Source organism: Ailuropoda melanoleuca, chromosome 5, assembly GCF_002007445.2.
Source record: "Ailuropoda melanoleuca isolate Jingjing chromosome 5, ASM200744v2, whole genome shotgun sequence".
Taxonomy (NCBI): Eukaryota; Metazoa; Chordata; class Mammalia; order Carnivora; family Ursidae; genus Ailuropoda; species Ailuropoda melanoleuca.
The window spans coordinates 70874997-70898210 of NC_048222.1; the positions used below are offsets into that span (position 1 = coordinate 70874997).

Below are 23214 nucleotides of genomic sequence, written 5' to 3' on the forward strand. Positions count from 1 at the left end.
ATATTTAACGTGTCCAAAGTCACACAATTAATAAGCCAGGGTTCAAAAGGAGCCATCTGAATCTCAAACCCATGAGCCTTCCCACGTCCACACTGCTTCCTAGCTTTGGGGCAGAACGGGCATAGAACTGTTTTTACCTCGCAGGGTTAATGTGACTTAAATAATCAACACAAAGCTCCTGGGACACGGCAGATATTCAATACTCGGAAGCTACTAACTTGCTCAAACCTGTGGTGAAACCAGGTTTAAATGGAGATTTGAATCTTGTGTTCAGGGGAACGCGCAGGAGCTTAAGAAGGTGTCCTTGGCTTCAGTTCCTAACGCAGAGTCAGCACGGACGTCCCCTCTGTCCCACAAGCGCACCTCTGAGGTCAGGAACACAAGCCTCTTCCGAACGGAGGAAGCTCAGCACCGGCGATTTTCCTGGGCAGCTCCGAGTACTCTCTATCCCATCTTCCGCCCGCCAATTTCCGGGGTGGAAGTGACGTCTATGCTACGCGCCGGAAGCGGGCTTGCAGAGTAAGACCAAGAAGTAGCGGTGGACCTGGGCCCCGCTTTAGAGTAAGGAGCTTCGCAACTTTGGTAGGCGGCCGTTGCCATGACGGCCCAGGGGAGCCTGGTGGCCAACCGAGGCCGGCGCTTCAAGTGGGCCATTGAGCTGAGCGGGCCTGGAGGAGGCAGCAGGTGAGGAGCCCGGGCGAAGCTCGGTAACAGAGCCTTCACCCCAGAACTGCAGCAGAGGAGTAGGACCTGATGGCTCAGGTACAACTCTCTAAAAAGGGTGGGTAGCACAAAGACGGCGCCCGGGGAGCCAGCGGCTTCTCTGCCGTGGAAGTTTCTAATGTTCGAAAGATGCTTATTTCATTCTTCCCGATAGACAAAGGTCTGACGAACCCACGAGAGGGCTTGGTCTCATCTGGGTAGGTGTATCTGAGGATCTTTATTCTTATGATTAGAACAGGAATGTGGGTTAGGAAGCGTGAGAGGCTGCAGCCTTAGTTTCTTGGTTTGGTTCTTTAGGAGCCGAAGTGACCGCGGCGGTGGCCAAGGAGACTCGCTGTACCCTGTCGGTTACTTGGACAAGCAAGTGCCTGACACCAGCGTGCAAGAGACAGACCGGATCCTGGTGGAGAAGGTACAGAGGTATACATGTCACAGTAGTTCTTAGGCCAGTCCTGACCTACACATCCGCCCTCCTCTCCCAGGCAGCATATGAATATGCTACGGTAGGAGTCGTACCCCTAATATCGGTAAACTGCTTGAGATTAACTTACAGTAGTAAAAGTGCTTAACAGTTGGAAAAATAGAAGATGTTTGAATATATAAGAAAGTAGGTTGAAAATTATCTATTGGAGCCAGTGCCTAACGATTGAAGTCATCCTTTTACCCTAATTCCCATACAACCACACAACCAATGTGTCAGGATATTCTTTTGGCTTCATCTTCAAAACAGATTAAAATTTTTGCTACTTATCACTGCTTTTTCTTATCTTACCTATCATTCTAGTCTGAGTGGTTTCATCTCCTGCCACTTTCCCCTTTGTTCTTCATTCTGCTGTAGTCAGAATGGCCTCCTTGCTGCTCCTTGAAAATAGCAGGCAAGGCTTCCATCTCAGACTTTTTGTACAAGTTCTTTCCGTCTTCCTGGAATACTCTTCCCCCAGATCCCTGTGTGAATTGCTCTCTCATCTCCCTTAGGTCTCTCATATATTACCTTCTTAGAGAAACCTACTCATGGCACTCCCTATCCTGTTTTCCTACTTCCTGTATTTCTCTATATCATTCATATATATGATATAGTTATTACCTGTCCTTTTACTCTTGTAAGGTCCAGGAAAGCAGATTTTTGTCTCCCAAGTCCCTAGAATAGGACCTGGCACTTCCTTTCCTCTTAGCCTTAATATTGTTCAATACCAAATGATCTTCATTTCATGAAATGCAGTGATTTTTACATGAAAATGGCAGCTGGTATCAGTGCTTTTCTTGAGAAGTATATCATTTTTCATCTTGGTACATCAAATTGTAATATGAACAATAACATGAAAGTAATATTAAAATGGCCTGATTTTGAAGGTAGATTATTATACTTACTTTAGAACAGTTCTGTTGTATGGATGGTTTGATCTTTAAATTCCCAGATAAATGATCTTTTATGTAAGTGACACACCAGGGAACTGCTTACAAATATGACCATTTATTTTAACATGAATAAGCTCAAATGGATAGTGATATATTCTTCTAATATTGCTAGATTTACTTGGTTAATATTTTGTTTAGTAGGATTTTTGCATTTAGGTTCAGGAGTGATATCAATCTACAAACTTTACTCATAATGTCCTTGTCAGGTTTTGGTATTTATGGGGCCCCATGTAATGAGTTGTAGAATTTTTTTTTTTTTTTTTAAGATTTTATTTATTCGACAGAGAGACAGCCAGTGAGAGAGGGAACACAAGCAGGGGAGTGGGAGAGGAAGAAGCAGGCTCCCAGCGGAGGAGCCTGATGTGGGGCTCGATCCCAGGACCCTGGGATCACACCCTGGGCTAAAGGCAGACACTTAACGACTGAGCCACCCAGGCGCCCCTAGAATGTTCGTTTTTAATTTTCTGAAATATTTTGTGTAAGATTGGCTTTATTTTTTCCTTAAATGTTTAGAATTTGCCAAGAGAAACCATCTGAGCTTAATTACAGATTCAGTTTCTCCAGTTTCTCAGTTTTATGACCATTTAAATTTTCAATTTATTATGCCATTAGGTATTTCTTCTAGGAATTTATCCATTTCCCCAGTTTGTAATATGATCACTTTAAGATTTTATTTGAGAGTGAGCGAGCACACAAGCAAGGAGATGGCAGAGGGAGCAGCAGGCTCCCCGCTGAGCAGGGAGCCCGAGGCGGGACTCGATCCCAGGACCCTGGGATCATGACCTGAGCCCAAGGCAGACGCTTAGCCGACTGAGCACCCCCGCGCCCCTATGATCACTTTCATATGCTGTGAGAACTACAGAGTTGTTCCTCTTATTCCCAGTGCTGAATATTTCTCTTCTTTTTCCTTCAGCAGGCTCACCAGTATTGATGTTATTAATCTTTAAAAGAAAACACCTTTAATCTTGTCGATTTAAAGAAAAATTCAATAATTTCATTTCTCGTTTTTCCTTTTCATTTCCTTGGGTTTAATGTATTTCTTTTTCTAACTTGAAATAGATGCTGAGAATGACATGGATGGAGCTAGAGGGTGTAATGCTAAGTGAAATAAGTCAGTCAGAGAAAGACAAATACCATATGATTTCATTCATATATGAAATTTCAAGAAACAAATGAGCAAAGGGGTAAAGAGAGAGGGGCGAACCAAGAAACAGACTCTTAACTATAGAGAACAAAACCGATGGTTACCAGATGGCAGGTGGGTAGGGGGTTGGGTGAAAAAGGCAATGGGGATTAAGGCGTGAACTTGTGATGAGCACCGGGTGTTTATGGAAGTGTTGAGTCACTATATTGTACACCTGAGACTAATATTACACTGTATGTTAACTGGAATTTAAACTTAAAAAATATTGCCAAAAAAAGAAATAGATGCTTAGTCTTCTAAATATGTATTCATTATAAATTTTTCAGTGCTCTGTGCCCCACAAGGGTTAATATGTGGCATTTTTGTTATCAGTTAATATTTCTGTTTTCCACTGTAATTTCTTCTTTTATTTATGGATTATTTAGAATGTATTTGCTAATTCCAATGTGTAGGGAATTTTCAGCTTTGTTACTGATTTCTAGCTTAATTGCATCAAAAGCAAAGAACATGCTTTGTATGATTTGGGTTGAGAGTTGACACTTTCTTCAAGGCTGAGCAAGTGGTCAGCTTTTGTAAATGCCCCATATGTGTTTGAAAAGAATATGAATTCTCCAAATGTTGGGTGCAGTGTTCTATATGTGTCAGTTAAGTTTGTTAATAATGTCATTTAAATCTTAGTATCTTGACTTGTCAGCTTGTTCTTCTAGTTACTGAGGTGTGCTGATCTCCCACCCTGTGGATTTACCTGTCTCAGCTGTAGATGGGGCAGTGAGATGCAGAAGCATAAGAACAAAAGCAGGGAAGGTTGTGGTTTCTTTAGCCAGATCATGGAGAAAAATGGCATCTGGAAGACCAGTAGGAAAAAACATAACGAATGGTGAGGATGCCTTATTTTTAGTCGATGAGCAAGCTTCCTGTGGCAACAGAGAAGGGCAGACGGAGGTGGTGGAATTGAGGAGTCAGCTCAGTCAGGAGCACAGAATTGGGAATTGTGTTCATCTGACTTTAGTATCAGTAATCTGATAAAAGTGGGACTGAGTATAGAGGTCATAGGTTAAAATTGTGTTTGTTTTAGCGTTGCTGGGACATCGCCTTGGGTCCCCTCAAGCAGATTCCCATGAACCTCTTCATCATGTACATGGCAGGCAATACTATCTCCATCTTCCCTACTATGATGGTGTGTATGATGGCTTGGCGGCCCATTCAGGCACTTATGGCCATTTCAGCCAGTAAGTATACTTGATACAACCACCTTTCCTTAAGCTGTAAGTTTTAAAGACAAATTTTAGTGAAACCCATGAAAATCTTTAGTACTGCTCTTGGTTAGTTGCCAGGGGAGGGTGTGTGCAGGGTGGGGATAGTAGCGGTGGTGGCATGGAGGAGGGAACTGGAGCTTATCATGGTTTTTTGTTCACTTGTAATGGTCCTATTTGCTATCTTACTTTGGGTCTCTATTATTTTAAAATATACCCTCATTCATATTTTTTTTAAAATTGTTTTGGTTTTGACACTTTTTGTTACCCCAACAGCTTTCAAGATGCTAGAAAGCTCAAGCCAGAAGTTTCTTCAGGGTTTGGTGTATCTCATTGGAAACCTCATGGGTTTGGCATTGGCTGTTTATAAGTGCCAGTCAATGGGACTGTTGCCTACACACGCATCAGACTGGTTAGCCTTCATTGAGCCCCCTGAGGTAAGGCAAAGGAAAAATTAAGTTTTGGGCAGTTGTAATGTAAATAACAGACCCATTTGATGGTGGGGGATTTGAGTCTGTACCAGACCCTATTTCTTAAGAAATAAAATCCCTTGGGAGTTTGGAAGTTGTTACTTTTTTAAGGATAAAGCAAACAGAGCCTGTGATTAAATGAAGTACTTGATTCCATAAGTTGATTCAACACTGACTGACCGTTCACCTTTTTACCTTTTCTTGTTTCAGAGGATGGAGTTCAGTGGTGGAGGACTACTTCTGTGAACAGGAGAAAGAAGCACCTGGTGCCTACGTATCGGGATCTCATTTACAACCTTCTTTTTGTGCCCAGTGACTCCTTCTCAGCATACTAACTCTTAACGTTATCACTCATGCTGAAAAGAACCCAAAGCTCTCTACTCCATGGTGAGGAGACGAATCCCAGAAGGACAATGTATGTATCACTCCAAACAAAGAGAACATACGACAACCTTTGACCGAAAATAATGTAGAAAACTTTATTTATGTTTCCAGTACAGAGCAAAACAACAAATAAAACTGTAACTCTATGTAAACAAAAGAATGGTTGCTGCTAAATCAAGAACCACAGCAGCATCTCCTTTCAATAAATTAAATGCTTGAGAACAATGCTTAAAAAAAAAAAGTTGCACAAGTTTCCCTTAAATCCATTTTCCTTAATATTTCACTTCTATTTAACACAAGCTGGGACATAAAAATTCTGTTGGAGACACTTGTGGAAGATGTGAGAAACTGATGCTGGGTTCAGATTATACATGATGAAAAAAATAAACCAGACAAAAAGAGCACATAAATATGCTTACAGTGTAATTGCTACTTTAATATCCACAATGGATTTTTAACACATTTAGGGGGAGTGAGGATTGGAGGGCTAGTTGGGGCCACAGGAATCGGAGGCAAAGGAAGATACACAGTAATGATCTTACCCCTGCCAGGAGGAACCGGGCACCTGTCAAGCAGATGCTGCAATTCAAACTTCAGCTTTTAAGATAGCTTTAGAAGGCAGAGGGCCAGCAACTGGAGAATGTATATTGTCACAACCTGCCCCGATAAATCTTAGCTAAGACTCAAAAGCTGGATCTTATTCAAAAGTCAGGAAGAGGTCTTTCCTTTCTCTTCCTTCTTGAAACACAAAAGCCCCTTCCCCTAAGGTGCATTCTCTCTTACCAAGTTTTCAGTATTGCTTTATTTGCAGTGATTAGAAGAGACAAGACACTTTGCAGACAACATAAGCAACACATGGACATGAAATGCTCTAGACAGAGATGAGTTTATCTGGCATAATAACCATTGTCCCATGTAATGGTGACTTTATGTTTTAGGGGCTGAAGTAGTGGCTGTATTAATAGCCAGTAACTCCCTCATCCCTTTAAAAGATTCTTACAGAGCTCCAACGGCAAAAAGCTCTTCTAAACTAACCTTGTTTCCTGCCCATATTTTTTCTATATGGAAAAATACATATGTATCAACCACTTTGGCCAGAGGATGTGTGTAAATGTACAGGAATTCCTGGGCAGGCTGACCTTTAGAGCATGGGGGCTTCAATATCTTGGGTCCTAGAGAACCTGTTCCACTAGTGTGGACTCAACAACAGAGTGTTACAGTGGAAATTGTAAACAACGCTTCTACCCTCTGCAGGAAGGAGCAGGAAAAAAGACTTAAAGATTGTGTCTGCTTTGCTACCCTGACTGGGTCTTGAGGTTGAAAAAAGAGCAAAAGGAACAAAATACTCAATTTCTTAAGCCATACTGAAGGGTTTTCTCTGTCCATAAGGGTCAAATGAATCATCTACTGGTACCTAGGTTTGCTTGCTCCATATCCTATTGGGTGATCAAAAAAGAGTGGCACTATTTATCATTAATAAAGTGATTCAAAAGCAGTCATGAATACAGGCAAAACAGTTTCTCTAAATACTTACCCTATAAAAGAAAGGAGCATTTCACATATTTGCAATTACCACTCAAGGTAGTTTCCCTATGCTTGAAAGCTAGGTGTTTTATGACCAGTAAACTAAAATGACCAGTAAATGTTTTATGACCAGCAAATAAAAAGCTAAGCTTGTACAAGTTACTTCCTTGACACATTGAGAGCTTTCTGAAAACAGCTGGAATAGCAGAGGACTGCTGGCTTGGATAATCTTAGTTCAGAGCCAAGCTCCTGCAGTCACAATCAAGAATAAAACTGATAAAAACACTCGTACTCTGGGCATTTAGGTGAGTTGAGTGCCTCAAGTCTTTGCTATGGCTTTGGAAATGAGTCCACAGGTTTCTTAGTGAAAAATGTTTCTTGAATCAGGTCAATGCCAATTGTATGAACTTTAGTGAAGCAGGTAGGGAGAATAGCAGCAGCTCAATCTTTGGCACTATGGAAGGAGTATGGCTCTAGAACTTTGAATTCCATTGCTGGATTCCCCTTTAAAAGACAGTCCAAAGCTTTTAGGGAAGGATTTTAGCCAGTCTTCCTAGTTTATTCCTGTGACTTTGGGCCTGTGCCTACTAACCCAGAGGGCATAAAAGAAAGGAGAGGAGAAACTACTGGTCAGTGTGCATCATTTCCTAGATTTCTTAGATAACAGCTTGTATGTTTTGACCATGTCACACAGGTAACCACAGACTGTTTCAGTAGATCTTAATTTAATGGAGTTACCTTAATTTGGCCATTTGAGAAGAACCTGAAAGAAATTCTTTTTATCCACCTTAAAAAAAAAAAAAACAACAATTTCCAGGATAACAATGCCTGTATTATAATCTTAACCACACAATGGGTTTTGAGAACCAGCTGACATACAAATCAACACAGTGTGCGTACTTGAACCTGGTACTTTGGGGGAATCTTGTTTTGGAGGAAGAAGAAGAGGCTGTGGCCATGTTTCAGTTTTTGTATAGTACCCTAATATAAAAGAGCCCTGGAGAGCAAAAAAGGTTTTCATCTTGGTTTGTCACAGGTTATCTCCACAAGGATGTTAGGTCCCCACATACTTGGCCATGAATTCTTGAGTATGATGAAACTGTGTCTCCGGCTGGTACCCCGGGTGTCATCACTGAACCATGACTTCTGAGGCTCCCCTTTAATGTTGGACATGTACTTGCTTTTTGTCTTCTTGAATTTCTAGCATCCCTTATGCCAATTCATTTTAATGGTTTAGCTTGTTAATTCTAATTTGCCTTCAACTAGTACAGACAGGGCTTTTAGGATGTGGCCAGTGTTCTGATGTTGAGGAAATATCTGCTTCTGTATGGACAGCAGACTGTATGACAGCAAAGAGCAGAACTATGTGTGTTTTTTTGCACAAGTACTTGAGGCTCAGCTTGTCAGGAGTTCAGTGTGATGTGTACAGGACCCAAGCCTGTACTTGATGGGAATAGTAGTAAAGAGCTGGCACTTCCATGGAGAATGGAAGCCTTTTAGGAAAGGTGAGGCCAAGCAGAGTCTTCAGGAGTAGATTATGAATAAATGGTGATCACTTCACTGCCACCGCCTCGGACAAGGAGGACTCGCTCTAGTCCCTCAGTGAGCACTTCTAGGAACTCCATGTCTTCCGAATTTGTCAAGGAGACAAACAGGTGGGAGAACAGCACACTTTATAACCTGACATGATAATCGGGGTTTATCTGACTACAAAGCTGCAAAATTAACATGCTTGTTTTAATTATTATATACTTAGAGTTGGAGATGTCTGAGCTCTGGATTCAATTTCATCCTGTGAAATAACCCAGGCATCTAATCCCTTTGCGTATATGATACAAGACCTTCATTTGTCAGATTTTTTTCTAGATGTTATTTTACAAATGGGGGAAGCTCACAAGTAATGTGTCTGTACCACAGCAAAATAAGCCAAAATAAGCTTATAAGCTACAGGGTAGCTTATAAGACAGCTAGAGAGAACCCAAGTAATTTTTAAGTGAAGCTGCTCAAGTCAGATTTTTCTGCCGGTTCTTTTCTTTTCTTTTCCTAAATGGTACTGATGGGAATGGGCCAGTCTACACCACTGCATTTCTGAACGGGTCCCTTTAAAAAAATCCTGCGATCAGGGTATGAGGAAAAATCCGTATCTCTTTTTTCCCCTCAGAGGAGATTTCACTTTAACTACATCCACAAGAAAGAGGCTTTGCACAGTGGGTGGAGCCTGAAAAGGAGAAAGGATGTGGGTACTGCGTCTCTAGGATTGTTTCAGAAAGGGTTCTATACTGTGAATATTAGAAGTCATGTTGCAAATTTACCACCTGAAAAGTCTCTTTAGGGTTCAGAGAACATATACACCCAACTTCCCCAAAGGAGATCAATCTCACTGCCATGAAAGAATCCTTGCCTAAGACTTTGAACAGCCCACCCTCCTTGAGAGGGAAATATGGGCACACACAATGACTTTTAAGGTTACCTAGTGGTGTCCTCTAAGAAACAGGCTGAGACTTTCCCTACTGGTGGTTCTCTTGGAAAGGATACAGTTTTCATCACCTTCAGGGTTTCGGGGTGGCCCTGGCATATTCAACAAAACCAGCTTTGCCTCATGGGACTTGTTAACTATAACCTCATTGAGTTTCACTGCCGTATGCATCCGCCTCACATTGGAATGGTCCCTGGGCAGGTGGAAAGGAGAAACAGAGGTGGTTAAGGCAAAGAGAAAAACAGGCATATACTGAACTTTAAAAACCTTGACATACAGAGCTTTTTTGCTTTGACTATGACTAATGTAACGAACAAATGATTTCCTTATACTAATATCCTGGGTTTTCTCATTCTACATTTGCTTGTTTTATGCCAGGAACACAGTACGGTGAGAAAGAAGGGTGGCTAGCTTATGCACAATGTTAACCGGTAGCTGATATGCACAGGCAAGCGACAGAGGGATGGCTTGATATGGGGTGAGACGAAGAAGAGACTTCATCCTGTGTATCCAGGCAAAGTCCCATGTGTGCCACTGACTAGGATACCATGTTACGCGATAAGCTTGTGAGCTGGAAAACTTACGGACGCATGTTAAGCAGGTCCTGGAATCCTTCCATTGACTTAGCCTTTTGTCCCCGGGATGCCATGTACTTGTCTTTTGTCCAAGTCATGTGCACCTTCTCCTGATAGGTTTCTGTCTCTTCATCCTCATCAGAGCCAATGCTGGTCAAGCGCAGCATTGAGTTCCGGTCTTTCACCAACTGTGCCTGAGAAGGGCCCAACACAGCTATGACCTCTATACCCAATTTCCTCTCATGCTTCAGCCTCGATTATTTTCAAACAATAACGTGGTTAGGGTGGAAGGACTGATAAAGGGAGAAGGGAAGAATGCGTCATTCTACAACGTAGCATCCTCCCTCTCGGTGACAGACTGGGATTTAGTGCACACAGGAGGCCTCACCTCTCTGTCCCGCTCTGTCTTGGACAGTCGCATGTGCCGGAGCATCTGAGACCTCTGCTCCATCATCAGGGTGCGCTCGTAAGTGTAAGCAGATATGTCACTGTCATGCTGCCACGGAGCACACAGAGTGGGCAGTAAGCACAGAGCAGAATAGGGATGAACCACACACTTTCATTTCCACTCACTAAACTAAGCCAGAGAAAGCACAATATCAACCTAAGTTTCAGCCCTATTTTGTTTAGTTACTGAGCTATATAATATGATGGACTGTAGATCAAATCTAGAAGCCCTGAGAGTCTTTTCTATGATCTAACCATTACATATATGTTTCCTTGAAACAAAACACAATCTCTAGTCTTTTTTTTTTTAAATGCTGCTAGGGTATTAAAAAAAAAAGCTATGTGTGATTTTAACATGCATATATGAATTAAAACTTCATAAAACCATATTAAGCAGATAAGAATCTGGGAGAAATACAAAGGCTGTGTAGCAAACAAGAAAGTAAAAATAAAAAAGAAACACCATATACACAACACATACATATTCCACTGATCTACATGAATACATTAGGGCTTTGTTGGAGCTAAAGGATTAATCCACATTTGCAGCTGAACGATTTCCCAAACCAGATAAAGTTCTAGGAAGACAGGGTAGGAAATGGGGGAAGGGTGGTCTGTTTGATCTTAAACTCAGCTTTCTCACCATCTCCACCACTTCCACCTCTGCCTCAATGCGCAGGTGGTAGAGGAAGGTAGCCAGATCCTTCTTCATCTGAATACTGTTGTCTTCTAGTTGGGCTACGGTGAAGATCCGTATGCCACATTTTCGCCACACCTGAGAAAGTACCATACACACATGGAAAGTTAGAGGCAAGAAGGCGAAGAGTTATTCCTAAAACACAAGACATTTTTTTTGCCTTGGACAACCTTGCTATAGTATCAGGATATTTGTTCTTAGCTTCTAACTTGATATTACTGTTGTACGAGGGCAAAAACTTGACTAAGAAACACATTAAAAACAGCTTTAAGAAGTTCTTAATTTCCTAAAAAGAAGAAAACTGGCAAAAAGGATATATGATACATTAAGAAGGTGCTGTATTCAGATAGTATATTGATGGCCTCATGCAGACTCTAAAATTTACTAAAGTTCAGTTTAACTAGTCTTACCAAAGGATCAGCATACATATGTATAAAATACACACACACCCGAACATAGGTTTCCAGTATTTGAGAGACTGGTCTTTCCTTTTCTTTCTTTCTTTTCTTTTTTTTTTTTTTTTTAAAGATTTGTTTATTTATTTGACAGACAGAGAGACAGCCAGCGAGAGAGGGAACACAAGCAGGGGGAGTGGGAGAGTAAGAAGCAGGATCCCAGCGGAGGAGCCCGATGCGGGACTCGATCCCAGGACTCTGGTATCACGCCCTGAGCTGAAGGCAGACGTTTAACGACTGAGCCACCCAGGCGCCCCTTAAATGAATGTGTTCCCTTGTTAATGTTGTTCCAAGAGTTCATATGGAACTTTATCAACCTGCTGAATTTCACTTGGAGATAGGTAAGTATCAACTAGAAAGAAAACTACTTCTCATACGGTTGAAACTAGGATCATGGGAAAGCTAAGAAAAATCCCCAACTCTTCTGATCCTCAGCCCCAACACTATAATCAAAAAGGAAGGAGGTGTCTAGGAACCAGGACAGATATTAAGGGAGAAAGACTTTTTTGAAAAGGAATCTAAATTACCTTGTGCTGTTTAAGCAGGAATGGTAATAACATGAGCATCCCCCCATCATGCACAATCCACCACACGTCGATGTTGCCCTCAGAAAACTGTTCCACATTGCTGGGAAAGAAGGAGATGTTTTTAGCCACCAACAGGGCCAGATGGGCAGCAGTTGTCACTCGAACTGTGCCTAGGGAGAAAACAGAATCAGGATAAACAGAGAGGGCTCCTGAGGCCTGCCTTGCTTCCCACAACATCAGGAAAGCAAGGATAATGCTTTTTTTCCACATTTCTTATAGCAACATGTTCTGTTTACATAGTGGGTTATGCCTCATCAAGTAACAACAATCATTTAAGAAAAATCTGAATAACTAACAGAATTAGATTCAGAACCATTATTTACATTACTAGATATATTCTGATCACTACATTTCTAAGGGGAGATTATGTGAATTCTGGAGATTTTGATGAAAGACAATCCTTCCAATTCCCGGGAGAACATCAGTGTGGCAGACCACAAATGAAAATACGGCAATTTCAGAGATGATTCCTACCCTAATACTTGACAGAGTTCAACAATTCGTGAACACAATATAAAGCTGGAGGGGGTAGGGAGAATAAGATTATTCCATCAGTAGTTATTTAGGTGCCCTTACAGGACTATGCTTCAGCAATGGCACAGTCTCTACTTTAGGAGGCTGTGGGGTGAGGTTAAGGCAACAGTTTAACAGTATCCCCTACTTGGGCCCTCCGGACTAAGTGACAAGTGGTCTGTACCGATAAACGTCTTCCACGCTCGAGCGTCTTCACTCTGGCGCCAACCATTGGGCCATCCCATCACCACCGTGTTGTGCTTCATGCCCCCAAGGCCACAGGACTGGATGAGGTGGGAAATGCCCTCCCTCAGCTTGGCCGCCACCACCAGCTGGCAGAACCCTTTCACCTTCTCTGCCTCCATCAGGTGCTTTATGGTCTGAAAAAGAGAACCTCAATGCTGAATTGCTTCACCCTGAATCTTTCAATCTATTACTCCTTCTCTTTACTATATTCCCCTCCTCTTTTCCAAGCTCTGCGTAAGACCGTATCTCCTACAGAAAAGTCCAAAAAGTAAAATTAACCCAGTGGAATTTCATTATCCTTTGCCTTTTTCACTAAGTGCTTACTACATATACTGCTGGTTGACTACAAGAAGTTCCTCCGCCTTTTCCTCTATTCTGCTTTTCCTTCTTTGTAACACACCAAACAAATCAAAAGTCTTCAAAAAACAAATATTCAATATTCTTTCTTAACTGGCCAGACTGAGTGTGCACATGATCTGCTTCCGTCCTCAATCATCTTGATGCCCCGACTCATGTTATTATAAACTCAATCTATGCTTCAGTTTAAGAATTTTCTCAGGAATGTTTTTTTCGTTTCTCCTACTTCCATCTGTTTTGATATTTTAATGGTGATTACTGATGACCCTTATCTTTGCTTTGCTATTATTTATTCAAGCCAATTTGGAGATAATATTTCATTTACTCTTCCTCCACTCTCTTAGTGGAAAGACAAAGGGAATAATGGGGCAGAAAGAGGACAGGACTTTCCTAAAGGCACAGATTACTCAGTGGTGTAATAAATAAGGGTAATAAGCAAGGTTTACTGATTTCCAATCCTGTGCTTTTTGTTTATTTTTACCATCACTCCAGACTCATGCTTCTTCACCATTTCTAGTTTTTAGGGTTTCAAAGTACTCCAAAATGAAATCCAGTAAAATTTTTGAAATGTAATTGTACATTTCTATGAACAACAGGGCTGGTTTTATCATTTACAATAAGTATTAGAGTGAAAACTGCTTTCTTCTTTAGGGAGAACTTACACTTGGCAAGTTAATCAGAAGTAAAGCAAAGAACCTTGCTCATGATACCAGTGCAGACTGGTAAGGAGAAAGGAAAGTTGTTCATTGCTCCTTGTCACCAGACTGAGCAGAACCATCTCCACAGTTCAAGGGACAGATTTATTTACATGACTTCTCTGAGGCCCGAGTCAATGTTGACAGTCTATCTGGAAACAGTGCTTAGCCTTGACAATCTTAAAACTTTAGTAATGTTTTTTAAGTGGAAAAAATAAATTATTATCTTCTGGTTCATCTTATTATTTGGGAGAACATGACTGTTCAAAAGTCAGCACTAAGAAGGAAACCTCCAGGATCACTCAGGAAAGGGATTAACTGAGAAATGCGACGTCTTACAGCTCAACATCACAAACCATCAGCTAAATTCCACTAAGTCAATAAGCCTTGATTCTTACCTGCTCAGCAGCTAAAGCTTCCCCGTAGTTCTCCAGGAAGTTCCCCACGATGACAGAGCCCACAATAGTGAGACCCTTTCCTGCCTTAAGTTGTGAGGCAAAGGTGAGGAGGCGAGGATGCTTGACATGTAAGTCTTCATCCAATTTCAGCAATACGAGTAACTGAGGCCTGTAAAGAGGTTGGCGGGAGGGTGGAAGGGAGAAAACACTTTGGGTTTGGGAACAGAATGACAACTCTACCCTTTAATTCAGGAGATCTATATAAAACATGTAATTGGGCAGCAGGAAGAGATTAGAGGAAACGATAGGATGAGGGTGTAATTTATTTGAATCCTCCCAGTATTACCACAAACTGATCATTCTGCAAGGAACAATAAAAATGGCAGAAGTCCAGATCAGATACCCCATGAAGAAGAGAGAATAAAGTATGAAGGATTTTGAATCATTCAAAACAGGTCCATTACACCAATTCCTTGAGCCACCTGAACTCCTCATCCTGTAATCACGGAAGCACACACTTCTGTGTGCTAACCACGTGCCAAATCCCACACCACTAAGCTCTAGTGATTTCTTTACCTCCAGTTTTTAGTGTGTGGAGGTCCTTCTTCCAGCCGAAGTAAAGCAAACCGGGCTGCACTGAGGGACAGCCCACGGATTCCATCACCCCACTCTTTCTCCGCTCTGGGAGAAAAAAACAGAAAAAAGCAGAGACAGATTTCAACTACAGCAAAGTACAATTTCCAAACATAAAGTTTATCTTTTATCTAAAACTAACATATGCACAAAGTAGAAGATTAAAACTCGTATTATTTATATAATGCTCTTTATTAACATAATGAACCCACATAAAAGCAGATCCATGCTGCCCTTCATCAATGGACCACACTGTACAATAAACAATTCAAAATAAAGGCTGGAAGGATCACTCACTTGTCCTTCCATGTAACTACTGAAAAGCAATAATGTGAAATAGCAATTTGGAGAAGGAATTACGACAGACCCAAAGTTTAATTTAATTTTGAAAATAATGGGGACAAAGCAAAACCCAATGTAATCTTCAGTGTTATTTATTCCTAATTTTTGCAAGTTGTTTCTGAAGTCTTAGTTGTTTACAAAGTTATTCAGGATTAATTTCTTTTTTGTTTCAGAGATAATACCTTAACTGAAGAGATAAACAAAAATACTTATATTTGTGTTATACTTTAATACTCATCATTATTATTTTGACACGTCCTTTTAGCTACTTTTTTCACTGATCTGTTCATACTTTCTCGATGGGTCCCCCTTGTAGATTCTGTATGTTTGTGTTTGTAAGATGGCTAGAAGAACTGGGGACACAAAATTTAGTTAATGAATGACGTTGTCTGGACCTTACTGCGATTCTCACTGAGCTGGCTCTGCACAACTCGTCCACGTTGGCACGTTAAGCAGCAATCCAGGTCAGACCCACAGACTCACCCCTGGTACTCAATGTACTTGTAGATCATGCCAGCTATCACCACAGCTACGATGGCGTAGTACCAGGACGAAATGAACATCAGAGCCAGACAGGTACTCATCCCCATGAAAGAGAGGGCCCTAGAAAATCACAACCACAAACACGAACGACAGTGTTTTCTGAGCAGCTAAACAGAGAAGGCTGTGCTTCTCAAACTGGGGAGGGATTGCTATTATTTTTTTAATTCCAACATAGTGCACACTGAACTTTTGTAAAATACAATAAAAATGAATTGTTAGAAAAATTACTGTATGCCTGGATGCTGTGAGAATGTCAAATTGCTAGAAAAGTTTCAAAATGATTTTTCTCAGTTTTTATAGTTGTCTTCTCATGGACTGCAATGGTCGGCAGATCTGCACCAAGGCCCAAACTGCCCTTTGTGCTGATGTTTCCCATTGCTGGGAAAACATACAAATGAACAGAATGTAATGAAAGTTAACTGCAGTTGTGAGGAAAATTAACACCTACTGGACAAAGCAAGGATGGGGCATGTAGTCAGAATTATTAACATTATCTTTTAAAAAAAGTATTTCATGTATATATTGCTTAAAACCTTATGAACATTCATTAGCATACACGCAGAACCTATTGAAGGAATCTGCCAGTAGTGTCCTTACTTTACATGAGAGAAACCTGGCAGAGGGCGCCTGAGTGGCTCAGGGGTTAAGGGTCCAACTCCTGATTTTGGCTCAAGTCATGAAGTCAGGGTCCTGGGATCGAGCCCTGTGTTGGGCTCAGCGTTAAGTGTGCAGTCTGCTTAAGAGTCTCTCTCTAGGGGCACCTGGGTGGCTCAGATGGTTTAGTGTCTGCCTTCAGCTCAGGTCATGGTCCCAGGACCCTGGGATGGAGCCCTGCATCAGGCTCCCTGCTCAGCGGGAAGCCTGCTTCTCCCTCTCCCTTTTCCTCTCCCTCTCCTGTTCCCCTTGGTTACACTCTCTTGCTCTGTCAAATAAATAAATAAAATCTTTAAAAAAAAGTTTTCCTCTCTCCCTCTTGCCCACCCCCATTTGTGTTCACTCTCTCTCTCACTCCCTCTCCATCTCTAAAACAAAAAACACAAAAAAAAGAGAGAGAGAGAGAGAGAGAGAGAAACTTGGCAGAGAATGATGAAATGCCTGTTTTGATCAAATAGATTAGGGAGACAACCATGCTTACTGAAGTTCTTCTGTGTACAGGATGAACTTTTTAGCTCTATGATGAATTTCAAAGAGCGAACAGGACAATTGTTAATATGGAGACAATTGGATCTAATAAAAACATAGAAGGATAAAGGGAAAAGGTAACAAAAGCAAAACAGTAACACAACAAAGTTCATAGTGAACATTTAATTAAGGTGAGAGCTAGAAAGAGAATTAGAGGTGATAAAATCAGTGAGGATCTAAATTTTTTTTTAAGATTTTATTTATTTGTCAGAGAGAGAGGGAGAGCACAAGCAGGGGAAGCAGCAGGTAGAGGGAGAAGCAGGATCCCCGCCGAGCAAGGAGCCTGATGCAGGACTCGATCCCAGCACCCTGGGATCATGACCTGAGCCGAAGGAAGATGCTTAACCAGCTGAGCCACCCAAGCTTCCCAGGATCTAAATTTTTGCCACATAAAGGTCACACTACTGCCCATCACTGGTAAGTGAAGTCAGGAAAGGGTCAAGGAGGAAGTTAGCACAGAGGAATGTAGCAACAGGTGCATACAGGGCATATTAAAGAATCTTTAGCTAAGACAGGGAAGAAATGAGGAGGAGCTGGGATGGTAGCTAAAAGCATGATGACTCCCTTAGGACCGAGGAGACGTGAATGCAGCAGCAACTGCAGCAACATTTCACCGAGAGCTTTACTGTGTAGCACACACTGTGCTAAGCACTTCAGATCATCTCAAAGCAGCCCTATGAGATAGGGAGCACTACCAGTCCCATTTTACAGATGAATAAAATTAAACTTTATGTAGTTATGTGCCATGTTATCAAGCTACAAAGCTATGAAATAGTAAAGCTGACACTGAGTTAAGAACATCTGACTCCACAGCTCATACTCTTACCTGCTAAATGAACCTCATAAGGAAGAGAGTTTGGGACTGAAAACTAATGAGAACATGAGAATAGCGACAGAAAGGGGTAAAGTCCAGTGCTTAGCTAGGGGGGAAATGGGAAAAAAGATATGCAAAGGGTAGACTGGTTTAACCTGGAATGCAGCAGGCTGGAAATATTTATTTCGGTTTTGATCTTTATGCTCAAGTGGGTGTTATAAATTATAAAGTGACCTATGAAAAAACACGGTAAGATGGTGGAAATTCAGGTAATCACTGAAGTTGAAACAGGCAGTGTAGGATGGCTGGCCAAGAAAAATTTTATTAACCACCCAAAATCTCCTAGTTCTCTAGTTCAATAACAGATTATCTCCAAATGTGGGGAAGAAGAAGAAAAAGAGCAGACTTACCAGTGGTAGTAGCGGAACCGGGGTCTCCAGTTGGGTGTTCGAAGTAATGTTTGCAATGCACATGCCAAGTTCACAAAGAGGTAACACATGAGGAAAAACCTGGCAGAATAAAAACAGTAAGAGGCCTATTACTGCGAAATGACCCTCCAAGGGTTATGGTAGACAGAGACCTCTGTCGTATTTAAGCCTCTGTTCTGGCCTACTAGCCTTTGATTGAGACTAGGATGTAGAGAACTTCAATGTCTCCCCCATGAACTTGCTCAGTTTCCCGTGTTCTCTCTCAGGGAAAGACACAACCACTCTTACCCAGCTGTTCTTGGGATAATCCCAGTTTCCTCTTTGTCACTTGTTCCAAATCAATTTATCAAATCCTCTGGATTTTACCTATTTACACATTTTTAACCCTTTCCCTTCCTTTCCGTCTCTACTACTATCACCTTAGTTCAGGATCTCATTTCTTCCTTGCTGGATTAAATAAGCTCCTGGTTGGCATTCCCAGCTCAATTTTTGCCTCCTTCTCACTTGTCTTTTATACCAAGTTCATCTTTTAAAACATAAATATGATCATTCTATCCTCAAAGGATCACTCACGACCTCCGGGTTAAAGTTCCAGGTCTTTTGTGACCTGGCTTTACCCACTTCTCTGCTCAGCTACCCCAAACAGGCATGCTCCATTCTATCAAAGCCAAACTACTCTGAACTCTCAGATGTGCTGCATTGTTTCATTCCTTGATTCCTTTACACACATTCCGTGTCTGGGGCATCTCACTCTTTTGTTGCTTAGTAAATAACCAGTCCTCCTTCAAGATGCAAGTGTCCCTTTCTCCAGAAAACCTTTCTTAAGTCTCAGTCCATTTAGGTGCCTCCCTTTAGAGCTCTTAGAGCAGTGCTCACCTTTACTACAGTTCTCATCACACCACACAAGGAACACTGGTTTTTCTCTCTCTCACTGGTTCCTTAGGGTTGTGTAATTCATCTTTGTATTCCTAGCATGCTGTCCAGTGCCAGGTAGGTATTAAGTCATCACTAAGTCGCAGGTGAAGGATCAAAGTTAACAGTAGCAGTAAAAGCTACAACCAGCTGATAATGAATAAGAAATGAAGGCAAAGAACTTTTGAAGTTATACAGGTAGGAAGAAACCATGACAATTTGTAAAGTTAGCCTTACTTGAAACTTCTTAGGAATATATTTTAGTGAAGTTACACCTGTACTTGGCTCACTCTCTTATCACTACTCTTGTATGCCCGATGGAAATCAACATGTAATACACATCATATAAGCAAGAAAAAGTGAAGAGAAGAACTGGCTCTTACATAGAAAGAATTGGGGCCACAAGATCCAGGGAGGCAATAAGAATCCCCAGCTCTGCAATGGCAGCAGTTAGAAGTAAAGCCCAGGTAGGTTCCCCGTTGGCTTTGCTGTGACCAAAAACCTGTACAGAGAAGGAAAATATCAGACACAGATGTGTGGGGAGTGTCTTCCTGATTCCTCTCTGCTACAGTTTCAGATATATGAAGGATAATAGTGTTAACAACTGTGATATCTTTAAATACCTTTATCCCACTCACATATAAACTCATACCTCACAGGGATTTAGAAGGTCTTGTACTAAAAACCCACATCTTCACATTATATGATCTAGTAATTCCTAAGCCTATGAAGACCAAACACTGTTTCTCATAAAAACTGAGAAAAAGGAAATAGGGTATGGGAAAGGGTCACTCACCCTCAAAAAGGGTATGATGTTATCCTTGGCTATAGCCTGTAGCAGCCTTGGTGCACCTGTGAGACTCTGAAGTCCAGCCCCACATGTGGAGAAGAAGGAGCCAATGACAATCACCCATGGGGATGGCCAAGATAAGGTACCCACCACCAGATTACCTTTCACAGCATCCCCAAACCTGGAAAAGAAATGAGAGTGGGGAATTTAACGACAGAATGAAAGACAAAAGAGACATTCACCTGATTTTTTTTATTTATAATTTTTAGAGAATTAAAATCGAGACTGACATAAATATTAAGAAACATAAAGGTAGGCAGATTGGATTTATATTAAGAATAACCTGTAGAGCCAGAAAATTGTAGCTTCAATTACAGCTTTTCTCCCTCAAAATATCAAAATATCTGCGTTCTTTGCAGAAAAATTGGAAAAATGCAAAAAATATAAAAAACAGGGAGGAAATTCATAATCATAACATAACTGGTAATATTAGCATACTTTGCACATTTTAGTCTGTTTGCTGTTTTTAAAAACAAACTGAGCGGGGCGCCTGGGTGGCACAGCGGTTAAGCGTCTGCCTTCGGCTCAGGGTGTGATCCCGGCGTTGTGGGATCGAGCCCCCACATCAGGCTCTTCCACTATGAGCCTGCTTCTTCCTCTCCCACTCCCCCTGCTTGTGTTCCCTCTCTTGCTGGCTGTCTCTATCTCTGTCAAATAAATAAATAAACAAACAAACAAATAAATAAATAAAAAATAAAAAACAATGAAAACAAACTGAGGGTTTCAGAGGGGAGGGGGTGGGGGAATGGGATAGACCGGTGATGGGTAGTAAGGAGGGCACGTATTGCATGGTGCACTGGGTGTTAGACGCAACTAATGAATCATTGAGCTTTACATCAGAAACCAGGATGTACTGTATGGTGAGTAACGTAATAAAAAATTATAAAAAAATAAAAACATAGATGAAATCACATTACACCTATAATTCCATATTCTTTTTAACTTGTAAGTATTTTCCTATGTCATGAAAAACTTCATGAATAAAAATTTTAGTGGTTTTATTTTTTTTATTTTTATTTTTTAAAAAGATTTTATTTATTTATTTGACAGAGATAGAGACAGCCAGCGAGAGAGGGAACACAAGCAGGGGGAGTGGGAGAGGAAGAAGCAGGCTCACAGCAGAGAAGCCTGATGTGGGGCTCGATCCCAGAATGCCGGGATCACGCCCTGAGCCGACGGCAGACGCTTAACCTCTGTGCCACCCAGGCGCCCCCTTAGTGGTTTTAATAATATTGCATCATAATGTACATAATCCATCCCTCTAGTGTTGATTTTATACTATGGAAAATACTGTGATTAACATCTTTATGCACATATCTACATTCACACTTCAGATTTTTTCCCTTATGGCATATTCCTAAGAGGGAATGACTGCAATAAAATAGATCAATATCTTAAAATTTCAAAATCACTATGAAACTGCTTTCCAGAAAGGCTATAATACATTTTATTTCCACTGGAAATATATGAAGGTTTAAGGCTGACAGCACATATCTATTTCACACCAGCCTTGAGTATTAAAATTTTAAAAGTCAGTGCTAATTTGATGGGTGTAACATGGCATTTCACTTTTTTAATAATTTTTATTTTGTTAAATTAGTCACCATACAGTACATCCCCAGTTTTTGATGTAGTGTTCCATGATTCATTATTTGCGTATAACACCCAGTGCACCATGCAATATGTGCCCTCCTTAATACCCATCACCAGCCTATCCCATTCCCCCACCCCCGCCCCTCTGAAGCCCTCAGTCTAATTACTTATGATTTTACCCATTTTTTAAAAATATTTTTTTTATTACGTTAGTCACCATACAGTACATCCCTGGTTTTTGATGTAAAGTTCGATGATTCATTAGTTGCGTATAACACCCAGTAAACCATGCAATACATGCCCTCCTTACTACCCATCACCAGCCTATCCCATTCCCCCATCCCTCCCCTCCGAGGCCCTCTGTTTGTTTTTACCCATTTTTATTAAGTATCACACACAAAAAGTAACATGCAAAAAATAGATGTACATTTCAATAAATTTTCACAAAACATCCATACAGCTATTATCTAGCCAAGAAACAGAACACTGGGGGCGCCTGGGTGGCGCAGTCGTTAAGCATCTGCCTTCGGCTCAGGGCGTGATCCCGGCATTATGGGATCGAGCCCCACATCAGGCTCCTCTGCTAGGAGCCTGCTTCTTCCTCTCCCACTCCCCCTGCTTGTGTTCCCTCTCTCGCTGGCTGTCTCTATCTCTGTCAAATAAATAAATAAAATCTTAAAAAAAAAAAAAAGAAACAGAACACTGCCAGCACCCAAAAGTCTCTTTTATGTCCACTCACTATCACTAGCCCTTTTGCCCCCCACTGTCCTTTTAATAGTTACTTTACCTGTTTTTAAACTTTCAATAAATGAAATATGGTGTATGTGCTTTGTGTTTGGTTTCTTTCACTCAACGTTGTGAAATCCATCATATATATATAATTTTTTTGTATATAGCTGTGGTTCATTTATTTTCATTGCTCTACTGTTTTCCACTCCATTTCCATTATAAGTACATAATTTATCCATTCTACCACTGATGAACACTTGAACTATATCCAGATTTTGACTATTAATGATAATACTGCTGTGAGAATTCTTGCGCATGATTCTTAATGCATGTGTGCAGGCATTTCTGCTGGGTCTACCTAGCAGAGGAACTTCCGGGTTATAAGGTATGTGTACGCCCAACTCTAGAAGATAATGACCAACAGTTTTCCAAAGGGATATGCCAGCTTACACTTCTAATATTTTTTATATTTTGGTTTAATTTACCAGAGCTCATAACCCACACATTTTCAGTGACAACAGTACAGTAATAGTACACTGTGCTACTTACTCCTTTTTGTCAACAGTATGTATATATGGCATCTACTAGGGCTTCTGTCCTGAAAGAACTTGGAGTCAGGGAGAGTGATATGAAAAGCTACAATGTGTACGGTACGTGCAATACTGTAGTGGCTAAACAAGAAGGGGTGTGGGAAAGCTTCACAGGACAGAAGACACTTAGTCTGGTCTTAGAGGATCAATGTGTCTGCTGGGTGAGAGTTACTACCCGTTCTAAGCAAAGGAAACTCTACAAACAAATGTGTGGCTGCATATTTAACTTCAGGTTATG

At 41.1% G+C, this 23214-nt stretch overlaps 2 protein-coding genes across 9 annotated transcripts in view; one reads left to right on the plus strand and one right to left on the minus strand.

Moving 5' to 3' along the window:
• The first annotated feature begins 488 nt into the window (after positions 1-488).
• EMC4 (ER membrane protein complex subunit 4) lies at positions 489-5800 on the plus strand. Of its 5 annotated transcripts, none has more exons than XM_002925209.4 (5): positions 491-684; positions 1021-1135; positions 4359-4512; positions 4813-4973; positions 5217-5800. In XM_002925209.4, exons 1-5 carry the CDS (start codon positions 599-601, stop codon positions 5250-5252), a joined length of 552 nt encoding a protein of 183 aa, XP_002925255.1. In that variant the 5' UTR covers positions 491-598; the 3' UTR covers positions 5253-5800. The 5 variants fall into 5 exon arrangements, with proteins under 5 accessions (XP_011230588.1, XP_002925255.1, XP_034517113.1 ...); XM_034661222.1 differs by having other exon boundaries at positions 637-762; positions 1021-1143; XM_034661221.1 differs by having other exon boundaries at positions 646-762.
• The window catches only part of SLC12A6 (solute carrier family 12 member 6), a 92288-nt gene continuing 74533 nt past the window's right edge, over positions 5460-23214 (minus strand). For 3 of the 4 annotated variants that reach the window (XM_034661217.1, XM_034661218.1, XM_034661219.1), the window contains 13 exons: positions 20011-20185; positions 19598-19716; positions 18285-18383; positions 15819-15938; positions 14937-15041; positions 14361-14529; positions 12849-13044; positions 12092-12261; positions 11056-11187; positions 10354-10461; positions 9975-10159; positions 9450-9583; positions 5460-8541 (listed from right to left, as the gene is read on the minus strand). In XM_034661217.1, the coding sequence (XP_034517108.1) occupies positions 8450-8541; positions 9450-9583; positions 9975-10159; positions 10354-10461; positions 11056-11187; positions 12092-12261; positions 12849-13044; positions 14361-14529; positions 14937-15041; positions 15819-15938; positions 18285-18383; positions 19598-19716; positions 20011-20185 (1804 nt within the window). In that variant the 3' untranslated portion in view covers positions 5460-8449. Of the gene's footprint in view, positions 8542-9449; positions 9584-9974; positions 10160-10353; positions 10462-11055; positions 11188-12091; positions 12262-12848; positions 13045-14360; positions 14530-14936; positions 15042-15818; positions 15939-18284; positions 18384-19597; positions 19717-20010; positions 20186-23214 lie in introns of those variants that run through there. The other variant, XR_004625738.1, reaches the window with a different exon arrangement.

Excerpts from the sequence above, each read along its gene's own strand:
- EMC4 (XM_002925209.4), top strand. The coding sequence starts at position 599 with ATGACGGCCCAGGGGAGCCTGGTGGCCAACCGAGGCCGGCGCTTCAAG. Across the intron at positions 685-1,020 it reads GGGCCTGGAGGAGGCAGCAG|GAGCCGAAGTGACCGCGGCG; the intron begins GTGAGGAGCCCG and ends TTGGTTCTTTAG. Across the intron at positions 4,974-5,216 it reads CCTTCATTGAGCCCCCTGAG|AGGATGGAGTTCAGTGGTGG; the intron begins GTAAGGCAAAGG and ends TTCTTGTTTCAG.